We start from the raw sequence: 11,858 nt of genomic DNA, 5'->3' as shown, positions 1-11,858 counted from the left end.
ACAAAAAAAACTATTTTGAAACATTTAATTGGTCATATCATTGCTGAACATGTGCATGGCATCGAAACCAAATCTGAATATCTGTTGGTAAAGACTTGAATATGGGGGAAAATGGGAAAGACATATACAGGAACGTGATCAAACGTGCAGCAAAGGTCTTTGGGGAAGAAAAACTGACAGGAAATGCCATAACCGCACATTTGTCCTCAGCGATAGCAGTAGCAGTAATTCCATTTACGCCTAAAGAATCGGATCAGAATTGGACTGGACCTGGCCAGCGCTGGCTAATCTAGCTGGCAGAGCGTCACGCTGGAGCCCACCCCGGTCCAGAACCTGAACCCGGGGTAGAGAGGCCCAGAGAAGTCCGCCTGGACCCTGACGAGCAGCTCCGCCTGGCCGTGGGACACCCTGTAGAAAGCCAGCACCCCGGCCTGCTGGTCCAGGTAAACCCCGACTCGCCGGGCCTTGGGCCCCTTCACCGGCGTCTCCCGCCCCCCGTGCCACAGCGAGAAGCCCGTCCCGGTCCAGTACAGGCCCCACGACTGGGCGTTGTGGCCCAGCCGGCAGCTCTCGTCGGAACTCGCCCGGCCCATGCTGGCGTAGGCCACGCCGATGGTGACCTTGGTGCCGGTCCACTCCGCCTCCCAGTAGCACGGGCTCCCGGCCAGCGGCTCCCGGCACAGAACCTGGCGCCAGAACAGGAAGCGGCCGGCGTGCTCCGGGTACGGCTGGGGCTCCGCCCGCAGCGTGGCCTTGCGGTCGCCGTCCGACAGGCGCAGTTGGCGGTACGCTGTGTTGGGGTCCAGCGTGGGCTCGAAGCGGACTGGAGGGCAGAAAGGTGGTCGGACGTTTTTAGCATTTGTTCTGTCACTTTTACCTCCAGAGCTGCATGCAAGGTGTTTGAGCTTCAGTTACGTTGTCTTGCTGACAATGTCTGGTTTTGTCTCTGGTATGCTGTGAAAACTTGTCTATGGAGACCTTTATCTTTAAATTGCCGGGACCTAGTACAGCACCAGTATGCATTCCAGTATTTGATCAGGAATGGAGAGGAGTACAGACAAGCACCTCCCATCCCATAAGCTCCCCCCCCCATTACATCTACCCACAAGATGCATTAATATTAATGAAGGCATCACTGTAAGCACAACCAGACTGGTTTAGTTTAAAAAAGATGTTTCATTTTCTGGAACAGGTTTTAATTTTTAATTTTTTTTTTTTATTTTCTTTAAAAGAAATCACTTTTAAAATTACCCCCACCCCCACCACCTTCACAATCTATATATGCACTGGCTTGATGCAGTGAGTGCTGAAGGTAAGACTCTGAACTCACATTTTAAAAGTTCATCTCGGGTTTTGGGTTCTTGGTATTGAATAGGTGGGTTCTGACTGGCGGTTTCGCTGGCTGAATTCTGATTGGACACTCCACTGGCTGGGTTCTGATTGGATGTTCCACTGGCTGCGTTCAAACTGGCCATACTGCTGGCTGCCATTTCATTCACTGAAAAGAGAGGAAGCATTGAGAATTTATTCTGTGGTGCCGTAGTGAAGTGGACCGTTTCAACATTCTGCTTTTTTATAGAAACTATATGACTGTCTACCAGAAAATCTTTAAAAAGGCATTTCCATCGGAAGATCTGGGCAGTAAGAATCTAGTTTTCAGAGTGGTTCAAAGGATAATGATTTTCCAGTTACCTGGGGGTTGAGAGTTTGAATCTTCCCTGTGCTCAGAGGGCAGAGGAGCTGCAGTCCTCGGTGTTTCAGCCAAAGCCGATGCATCATTGACTGCAAAACACAAAGCATCTGAGTGCGCATCGATAATGTCTGCTGGACATGTAGCATACCTGTTTCACCATTATTCTCATCCCAGCACTGTGGATAACACTGAGATAATAAATTCTTTTTAAACGGTAGTAGCATCATTTTTTCCCATGAAGACCAATAGCGTATTGAAAAACTGTGCCAAAGAACTGACGTACAATGCTTGTGACCGAGTTCCTCTTACACTCCAGACATGCACGCTTGAACACGCACACACACACACACACACACACACACACACACACACAGACACACACACACCTGTACGGAAGATCTTGGCCAGGCTTGCCTTGCTGAGCTCCTGGTGTTGATCCCAGAACTCCCGCAGCGCTGTCTGCACCCCAAGCACCACTGCCTCAGCGTTGGCCCCGGCCACCTCTCCCTCTCCCTCTGGGATGGGGGTGTCCAGGGTCAGGAAGTTCTGCAGGAGGCGGTGGGGGGGGGAGGATATGACATCACAGTGGTGCGGTGTACAGAAAAATACATTAAATTACAGTGAACAGACCCATGTTAAACACAGACCCATAACAGCTATATAGTAGTCCACAGATAGCTATGTCTAAAAAAATATATTTTGTCGGCCAGCTCATCATACTGTATATTGTTCAATAAGTTTAATAATTTACTGCCATTGCTTTAATTCCAAGGGAATATTGACAGACCATCATTTGGAGAAAGAGCTAGCTGAAAATATTCTTTAACCTTTGACCCAGTTGTATTTGATACAGTGATGGGGCTTTCAACATGAGAGCACCAGAAAACTAATTTATCAATCTTCAAAACAAAGAATAGCTGGGAATCTCCCAGGACGAATTCTGGAACACCATTATCGCCCCATGGAGCTCGATGGCAGACCACCGATGGTCTCGACCAATCACGTACCTTCAGGAAGCAGAAGTGGTCCTGCATGTGCACCAGCCTGCGCAGCTCCTCGTCCCGACTGTGCAGCCGGGCCAGGTCCTGCTCCAGCCTGTGGATCTGCCCCTCCACCCGGCTGCCCTCCGCCATCTCGTGAGCGCCCAGCAGCTCCTGCACCTGGACCCCCGCCAGCTCCACGCTCCGCACCAGCTCAGCAAACACCTCTCTGGCCTCACGCTGCAGGGCCTGCACTGCCCCCTGGTGGAATGAAGGGGAGAAAGGGGAGCGGAGGGGAAATTTAGACGGTATTGATTGATCCAAACACAGCAACTAATTTGGCAAGGCTGATGGAGCCAAATACAGGAAAATCCTTCAGAGGTACCAAAATATCTGGGTTTAGGGTGAAGATGTCCCAACAGGGCAATGACCCAAAGCACACAGCAAAAACTAAAACAACAAGGTTACAAACAAAACAAAACATTTCTAACTGAAAAAGCCTTTCATTTTAAAAAGATGTGGAAAAAATATATGCTTTGCATCAAAAAAAAAATAGTTGAATTTATTGTGTTACTGACGGAGATAATGCATTCAAATTTTAGGAACAGGAACAAATATGAAACAGTTCAAGGGTGTGAATATTTTCTGAAGGCACTGTATTTTTCTTCAGTTGTTTTAATTGCAGATTGTTTTTAACACGTTAAATCTCTCAAGATTTGGATTTGGGTATGAGGCTAACAGACAGGGTTTATCATCTCGGCTCATGCAGAGAAATGTTTATACAGGCAACCACATGGGCTTTCCCTCGTTTCTGTCCGATATCTCGCGCTAAGAGCAGCTGGGTGTGTAACGGTGTCACGCGGGACGGGCGAGGGGCTGCTTACCTTGCGGTCCCGGGCGCTTTGGGGCAGCAGCTGCAGGTTCCGCTCCCTCTCCTGGATCCTTCTCTGCGTGTCCACTTGCATCTGAGCCAGATCCCGCTGCATGCGCACACACACGTACACGCATAGGGTCACCAAGTGTCAAAGCAGGTCTCACACACACACACACACACACACACACACACACACACGGTCACCAAGTCAAAGCAGGTCTCGCACACATGTACACAGGGTCACCAAATCTCAAAGCAGCTCTCTCTCTCACACACACAATCATACACAGGGTCACCAAGTCTCAAAGCAGGTCTCACACACACACACACACACACACACACACACAGTCACCAAGTGTCAAAGCTGGTCTCTCTCTCTCACACACACACACACAATCACCAAGTGTCAGAGCAGGTCTCGACTCTCACACACACACACACACGCACACACGCGGTCACCAAGTCAAAGCAGGTCTCACACACACACAAACAGGGTAGCCAAATCTCAAACCAGGTCTCTCACAAACACCAGATATAAAGCCAGATGAGGAAAAAGGAAACATCTCTCAAAATCCTTTCAGAGGTCAGTGTTCCCTCTCTGCCATGAACGCAGAGAGAGAGAGAGCTGCGAGGCAGCGTCCGGGCCCGTACCTGTCTCTCCACCCTCGCCGCCTCGGCGGTGACCACGCGGTGGTCCCTGTGGGCGTGGTCCCCGCACGCGCGGCACACGAACAGCCGGTCTTCCTGGCAGAACAGCTCCAGGGGCTGCCGGTGTTCGGGGCAGAGCCGCGGGCTCACGGGGAGCTGCGGGTAGAGCCCGTCCCCGTCCGGCGGAGCGCCGGGGCACGGGGAGGGCACGGACAGCGGCGCGGAGGAGATCGACAGGGGCGCGCCCTCCGCCCCGCCCATCACCTTCAGCTTCTCCATGGCCTCCACCAGCAGCGTGCTTCTGGCCAGCATGGGGCGGGGGGTGAAGGTTTTGCGGCACTGGGGGCAGCTGTACGCCTTCTTGGCCTCCCCCTGGTCCCAGTGCCTCTGAATGCAGGGCAGGCAGTAGGTGTGCCCACAGGGCAGGGTGGCCGGGTCACGCAGCACCTCCAGGCAGACGGGGCAGGCGAACTCTTCCTCTGGGAACCGAGCGGTAGCCATGACGATAGAAGCAGCACAGCGTGCCGAGAAAGGAACGTCGAAGGTCAGCGTGTAAACTCAAAATTCCCTGTGTGCGAGGCAGACACAGAAGCGAGACAGGCTCAGGGCAGTGAGAAATGCTCAAGAAAAAGACACAGGGAGGTGACATCATTTAAAAATGGGTGGGGCTTTGAACCGAGGCTGGAAAAACTAGTAGAGCGACGGATATTTCCCCGACCGTTTGGATTCCTTTTGGGCTTGTGTCACAGGGACGGGGTCATCACAACGCCAATGTTTCCGCGTGGAGGCACGCGAACATGTGAATGCGGATATCACACAGAATGCGGAGAGACCAGTAACACCTCGCATCACAGGGAGGAGATTGTGACAACAGGAGCACAAAGTGTGTTGTGTGTTACAGTAACAGGCTGAGTCATCCAGATTGAGCACTGTTCTGCTTTCAGAGCTGTGGACTGCCCTGATTACCCAAGCAGGTGCCTTTGCTGCCAATATGAAAAACTTTTTCTGAACATTTATTTTCACCTTGTGCCCCAACGGGTTGGTTTCTCACCCAAGTGATCTGTTGTATAAGCAAGAGAAAAATTGATTTTTATTTTAGAGTAACTGCTCTAGTATGCCTCTAATCAAATTTTTTTTCATCGCTTGTTATCTAATCAAGGCCTTGTGGGGTTTCTAAACTCAAAATACATCTATATTAGTAACTTATTGAGTCATTAAACCAAGACCATGCAAATTGAAAAATACATTGTGCAAAATAAATGATACGTAAATGGTTAAAATTTTTATCAATCATCTTTTTCACAGCTATTTTGAACTTGACAACAGTTTGTATGTAAGACACAGGCAAAAAAATTGCACATGCAAAATGAGTCTTTCTGCATGTTAACATAGTTTATGTGCTTTCTGACCTGCTGTATGGAAACTATCCACCTCCAGTTCTTTGAATGAACCGCTGACTGTAATGCGGGCACCTGCAGCTGCTGTGCAATGCACCGGTGTCAACAGAAACAGGACCACAGCCTGCAGTTAGGGTGTAGTCATTCAGCAGAAAACCACAACATTTTGGCAAGGGAAGCTGAAACATCCAGGTTTTTGCTAATTATCTTCAGTGGTAGTTGCACCTCAGCCTTTAATTTGATCAGCTAAATCATTTGCAGCACAATAAGCACATTGTGACATTGTGAACAAGGTTTTTTTTTTATTCTTCAGGGTATGCACGGCTATTTCTGAAAGTCACTCTTATATTATTGTGTCAATTTGATATTTGTCAGTTGCCACTTCCCCCAAACCAACCTAAAAATGTATTATTATTATCATCATCATCATCATCATCATTATTATTGATAGACTAGCTGACTATAGGCTGGTCAGCAGGTGAACAGCTGGTGGACCTGCTAAAACGAGGTTGAAGTGTCAGAAACACAGTTTAATCCAGTTTGACATTTTTGGGCCGATTTAAAATTGAATTTTTAGCAGGATGGTTTTACAATCCCGGGCTTAACCTTTCTGTCAAGACTCCACGCCAGTAGATGGCAGTACGAGCTCAAAAAAATCCCTCCACCAAACAAATTCACTAAAGAAAAGACCGCTGTTAGTTTCTGATTCACGAATATGATGCACACTTCAAATATTTCCAGACTGTTTAAATTAATGTCCTAATGTATACAGTTTGTGACTACCAGAGACGGTGACTACACATGTTGCCATCGCTTTCATTTGAGGGCAAATGAAGTACTGTTTACGCCATATTGAGCAGTGGCAGCTGATAAGGCCACAGAAGAGCTGGCTAGATAGCCAGTCGGTCATTCACGTCCAAGGTAAGTCATTTTTAAACTTTTCGTAATGTAACTGGACTGTTATAGTGTGTATGCTGGTGTGTGAGGGGGACTCCCGTCATTTGCCAACGGGATGATCGTGATTTGAATGTTGTGAATGATTTAATTTACGGTTGTGCTGTCAAACTCGCTCATTCTGCTCTTTGAATTAAAGTTGTGGCTCTACACTTACTGTAACGTTACTGCTAGCGACCACCATTCAGCCCATACAGTAGCTGGCTAGCAAGCAGAGAGTCAAGCAGGAACATTTGAAAGGTAGGCTAACATTTGATAGCGTAGCGAGCTGGAGTAGTACCTAACTTAGATAGCTACATAATTGTTTAAGATAAGTCTCATGAAATCACTTTAAAATTGAACATCGAACCGCCTCGGATTGATCCTGAGTCCTGCTAATGTGACCCTGGCCTGGGTTATAATGGCGAGCCACCGTTATCATTTGAGCTAACGCAAGCGTACTCAAGTCCGAATTAATTTCGTACTAACAGAATGCCACTGAAACCATGAAGATTGCTTACTCAGTAGAGCAAGTCAGTTTAGCTGTTAGTTAGTTTTTCTACTATTATTTAGTCATTTCCTTTAGTCCTTGATTGATTCGCTTATGACATTGGAACTTGCCGTTATGCTTACCCGTATTGCAACTGCAACATACTCAGTATTGTGCCAGCATAATCCTATGTGGTGTTGAGACTTCGAGTAGATCACGCTGTTAGTAACTACTGGTTTAAAAGAACTTGTCACCTGTGAGTGTAGACGATTAATTGGCGCTCATTAGCCTTCAATTTGAGGGCAGATGTAATGATTAACTCTTGCAATTACTAGTTCATTTTACGAGGGCATGTTTTATGAATTTCTAAACTTGTGAACCAGACTCCAGTTTTGGAGGTCCCCTTAAATTGGCATTAACTTCCATCAAGTGGTTAGATTGAAATAGCTTCAGTGAGACGTCTTTAACATAAATTGACTGTAAATGCATGCTAATATTATTTGAGATCTATGGGACGATGGGGTACGTCCTGTACATTAGGGGTGTCTGGTTTTATCAGAGCAGGGTTGGCGGTGTAGGTGCAAACTATTGTCCTAACTCAGCATTTAAAAAAAACTTTATTCGAGGGAACAAGGCCTTGATTGAAGACCATGATTTGTTGATTCGTTAAATCAGGTTAAATCAGTTTAAGAACTAGCACGAAAGACACTGAACCTCTTTAGATATTCACCACCAAATGTTGTGGAAAAAGTTACTTTTCTTAAGTGTCTAATGTAATTTGGATTATTTTTTTAAAAGGGGTGGGTGGGTGGTGGTGACTTGGTGATTCATCGTAATAATAATCACAATCACACTATTTTCTTCTTGCTTTCAGGATGCTTCGATGTTCACGGCCTTTGGCTTCCTCAGGCTCAGTCTGGACCCAAAGATCGCGGCTGCTGTTTGCAGCAGACCCACGTTCGCCTGTCCAATCAAACGACCTGTCACTGAAGCCGTGCTGGGAGAGAACTGTGAGGACGTTATGCGAGGTCTCCCTCCTCGCGCTGCCACGCCCACACGGTGAGAAAAGGAGCCGTTGGAGGGGTAGCAGTTTACCCCGCGATCTGAAGGTAAAAAGCACAGCTGCTGTCTCCTGGGACGCCCCTAACGGGCACCGCGTCAGGACAGCTTTCTCCCCGTTTCAGGTGCCCGTCGAAAGAGCCGTCCTTTCAGACTGCCTGCCTCTGCCTCTGCCTCAGGACCCCAGCCAAGTCACATGCACGACTGCTGGGACACAAACATGTCACATACCAGTGTCACATGACCCCGGGAAAACCACTTCATTGGAGCAGCTGAGCCTCGTGAACAGGCAGAAGCCGGTGCGCACTGACCTAAGCAAGCGGCTGCCAGAAGACCTGCTTACGGGTGAAAGCCTCAGCTCAAACTCAGTATTAGCCTGGAGTCATGTGACCGGCGTTCGAAACGTTTGCGGAAATCTTCCCGTCCAAACTGGGCTGTTTCACGAGGGCTTCTCCTGTCGCTGGGCCGGCTCCCCGCTAAAGCCCTGGACCGCCATTCCCCATCAGAACGGCTCGCTCGCCCAAAGCCGGCTCCTGCACCAGGGGCACGACACCTCCATCCTGTCCCCGCAGAACGAGGCGCGGTGCCGGCGGGTCCTGCAGCCCAACATGGCCGTGTACGAGCGGGAGAAGGCCAAGGCCAAGGAGGGCCAGCGCGGCTGGGCGGCCGTGCTGGTGTCCCTGTGCTTGGTGCAGGGGGAGCCCGCCTTCCTCTTCACTCTCAGGTCCAGCACGCTGAAGGGCAGGCACAAAGGGGACGTCAGGTAATGGAGCCGCTGGGCGCCTCGTAGGCTGTGCAGGTGTCTTGTAGGCCCCACAAATCCCCCATAAGCCCCATCGGTGCCCCATAGTCCCCACAGGTTTCACACAGTCCCCACAAATCCCCTGTCCCACAGGTGCTTCATATCCCCACAAATCCCCCATAAGCCCCACAGGTGCCCTGTAGACCCCACAAATCCCCCATAAGCCCCACAGGTGCCCTGTAGACCCCACAAATCCCCCATAAGCCCCACAGGTGCCCTGTAGAACCCACAAATCCCCCATAAGCCCCACAGGTGCCCTGTAGACCCCACAAATCCCCCATAAGCCCCACAGGTGCCCTGTAGACCCCACAAATCCCCCATAAGCCCCACAGGTGCCCTGTAGACCCCACAAATCCCCCATAAGCCCCACAGGTGCACTGTAGACCCCACAAATCCCCCATAAGCCCCACAGGTGCCCCATAGGCCAGCAGCTTTAACAGGGCACTCGCTTACCGTTCTGTGGCTGCAGAACGGTAAAATAAAGGAAATAAAGGAAAAGGCTTTACCATAGGGAATGTGTGTCTTGAATTGAGATTTTGATGATTTGCAAAGATACTGCAGCTCAGATTTTTGGCACCATATTTCATACATAACAATTGATCATGACATTAATTGTGTTGATGAATTATGTTATATGGTGTTGAATTATATTCATTAGTATATTAGTAGTCCTGCATTATGCAGTGCAGAATTAAATGTAGAAGTTGTTAATTGGACATAATGGAATCGTATTTATATGGTGTATGCTACACTGTGCTGTCATGCCTTGCTGTTTTGTTTATCAGTGAAGTGAATGGACCTTTTTTCGCAGGACAGTTTAAGCTCTTGTGCATTTCCTTTAGTCCATTTGTGTTAGTTTTGCAGGGGGTAAGCAGGACCCCTCGGACCGGGACGTTGTGGACACGGCCCTGAGGGAGGCCCGTGAGGAGCTCGGGGTTGCCGTGGCAGCGAGCAGTGTTTGGGGCACTCTGAAGCCGCTGCGGGATATGGTGAGAGCAGATGTGGCTAATGGCTTCCTTTCCCCGTCCCCTTCTCTCTCTATCCCTCCATCCTTCCCTCTACCTTTTGTGCCGTTTGCTAGCATTTGTGGTGTCTTCCTGTCATCTAATCCTGTTATAAATAAAGATATTGTAACGGTTTTTAAGCTAGCCATTGTCAGTGTGCACGTGACCTTTTTTTATCTGTGGAAGTTTTCCATGGAAACGTGCTAATGTATGGGCCAAGGCTGCAGCGGTGCCCTCGATACTGAAACCGAGCCATTTACGGAGTCGGTTTTGCTTTTCAGTCCGGAATGCTCATCGCCCCCGTTTTGGCTAATCTCGGCCCCCTGGAAGCGCTGTCGTTCCATCCGAATCCTGGCGAGGTACGTTAAGCTCCCGTACGGCTGTCCACAAATACAGGTGATTAGATGACGTCAGCAAAACAACGATAACAATAACACCGACGGGATAAAATGGATGTGGCTCATCTCTGAAACAGCAGATCCGTTTCTGACATAATGTGACATCATTAATGCCCTCATCTTTTAACAGCTTGTTACTGTGAGAACAGAAGAAAGCCCGTGTACGTTTCGGTGACCCCAGTGTAAAGCTCCTCCTTGCCCCGCCCCCCCCCCCCCCCCCAGGTGGAAGAGATCTTCACCATCTCCCTAGCTCACGTGTGCAGCCCCAAGAACCGCGGCTACACCAACTACCGCGTCGGCAACCGCTACGGCTACACCACGCCCGTGTTCCTCAACGCCAAGCACCGCGTGTGGGGGCTGACCGCCGTGGCCCTAGACCACACCCTCAAAATCGTCGTGCCTCCATAGCAACGCGTCGCCGTGCAGCCCCAGCCCGGCCGGAGACGCCAGTCATCGCAATCGTCACCCGGTGCTCAGGTCCACCTCTCCCAGCAGTTCGATGTATGATTTTAGCGTACGTGTCAATTTAACTGTTTCACAGCAGAATTACTGATAGCGACTGCGCTAACATATATGACGTTCCTATTGTTATGTCATAACTGGGCAAAGGCCAATCAGCACAAGGCTTTGACTGGAGCTGCACCTGGCAGGGACAGGGACCTGCCGGCAATGGACAGCTGGTCATACAGTATGGGTGTTGTGCACCTTGCAGTACCTCCTTTAAATGACTTCTATTTAACTCTGTTCTAATAATTATATTACATGTAGAAGATTAACATGTAAATCATGACATGGACTGATATTGTTTTTTTTAAACCTTTATTTTACCAGGAGAGTCCCATTGAGACAGAATCTCTTTTACAAGGGAGACCTGGCCAAGAGGGAAGCTCAGTTAAAAGATATTACAAGGAGAAACAGCACATTAAAATAAAATACAATACAGTACAAAGCAGACACGACTATTAGGGATCATGCAAAAATACATACACAAACAGAATGACAGAGATACAGACATGTAACCAGCATGACATGACGGATTGTTGCGTCTTAAAGATGATGCAGTAAAACATGAAAAATTTGACTGGTACTAAGTGTGGTTTTTGGCTCCATGGAAGTGTTACAGAATGACACGCTTTTAATGAACCTGGTCATGATCTGTTGGTCTTTGTTTTTGTATTAAAATCAGGGCGGGCAATTTTATGGCGATTCCTCATATTTTACCAGCCAATCGAGCAAATCTAACCTCCTTTGAAAGTCATTGTTTTTCTGACCACATTACATGAAACACATGCCTTATTTGTGCGAGAACAGATTGGCTGGCAAATCCTGACATGAAAACAGGATAATCATTCTTTGTAGCACCCATGTATGTTTCCTTCCATGGCAAGTCTGCTCAATTCAGTTTGGAGAAGTACAGTTCCTACAGGAACTAGTTTGTGAAGCCCTGAGGTAAGAGCACAGGTGAAATATGTTCACATATTTATTAAGCTGTCGGTGGACAAAATGTAACCAAACACATCTTTTAAACTATCTGTACGTAACACACCGTGAGACGATATAAGGTGCATTAGAAATGCTTT

At 48.5% G+C, this 11,858-nt stretch overlaps 2 protein-coding genes across 3 annotated transcripts; one reads left to right on the top strand and one right to left on the bottom strand.

Moving 5' to 3' along the window:
- Positions 1–10: 10 nt before the first annotated feature.
- Positions 11–7,254, bottom strand: ftr86 (finTRIM family, member 86). The gene is made up of 8 exons (XM_035385395.1): positions 7,159–7,254; positions 4,199–4,763; positions 3,558–3,653; positions 2,701–2,934; positions 2,080–2,239; positions 1,693–1,782; positions 1,331–1,498; positions 11–823 (listed from the first exon to the last, which is right to left on the bottom strand). The coding sequence occupies exons 2-8, from the start codon at positions 4,694–4,696 to the stop codon at positions 285–287; spliced, it is 1,785 nt and encodes a 594-aa protein (XP_035241286.1). The 5' UTR covers positions 4,697–4,763; positions 7,159–7,254; the 3' UTR covers positions 11–284.
- nudt8 (nudix (nucleoside diphosphate linked moiety X)-type motif 8) lies at positions 6,266–11,476 on the top strand. 2 transcript variants are annotated; one of them, XM_035385396.1, is made up of 5 exons: positions 6,266–6,513; positions 7,890–8,837; positions 9,733–9,865; positions 10,162–10,239; positions 10,501–11,476. In XM_035385396.1, the coding sequence occupies exons 2-5, from the start codon at positions 7,891–7,893 to the stop codon at positions 10,684–10,686; spliced, it is 1,344 nt and encodes a 447-aa protein (XP_035241287.1). In that variant the 5' UTR covers positions 6,266–6,513; position 7,890; the 3' UTR covers positions 10,687–11,476. The 2 variants fall into 2 exon arrangements, with proteins under 2 accessions (XP_035241287.1, XP_035241288.1); XM_035385397.1 differs by lacking the exon at positions 6,266–6,513 and adding an exon at positions 6,576–6,786.
- Positions 11,477–11,858: the final 382 nt, after the last annotated feature.

Source organism: Anguilla anguilla, chromosome 12 (genome assembly GCF_013347855.1).
Source record: "Anguilla anguilla isolate fAngAng1 chromosome 12, fAngAng1.pri, whole genome shotgun sequence".
Taxonomy (NCBI): Eukaryota; Metazoa; Chordata; class Actinopteri; order Anguilliformes; family Anguillidae; genus Anguilla; species Anguilla anguilla.
This window is presented reverse-complemented; position numbering and strand designations above follow the sequence as displayed.

Coding starts and splice junctions, on each gene's coding strand:
- ftr86 (XM_035385395.1), bottom strand. CDS start 4,696: ATGGCTACCGCTCGGTTCCCAGAGGAAGAGTTCGCCTGCCCCGTCTGC. Junction 2,240..2,700: donor ACCACTTCTGCTTCCTGAAG/GTACGTGATTGG, acceptor CGCCTCCTGCAG/AACTTCCTGACCCTGGACAC. Junction 1,499..1,692: donor TTCAAACTCTCAACCCCCAG/GTAACTGGAAAA, acceptor CTCTCTTTTCAG/TGAATGAAATGGCAGCCAGC.
- nudt8 (XM_035385396.1), top strand. CDS start 7,891: ATGCTTCGATGTTCACGGCCTTTGGCTTCCTCAGGCTCAGTCTGGACC. Junction 8,838..9,732: donor AGGCACAAAGGGGACGTCAG/GTAATGGAGCCG, acceptor CATTTGTGTTAG/TTTTGCAGGGGGTAAGCAGG. Junction 9,866..10,161: donor TGAAGCCGCTGCGGGATATG/GTGAGAGCAGAT, acceptor TTTGCTTTTCAG/TCCGGAATGCTCATCGCCCC.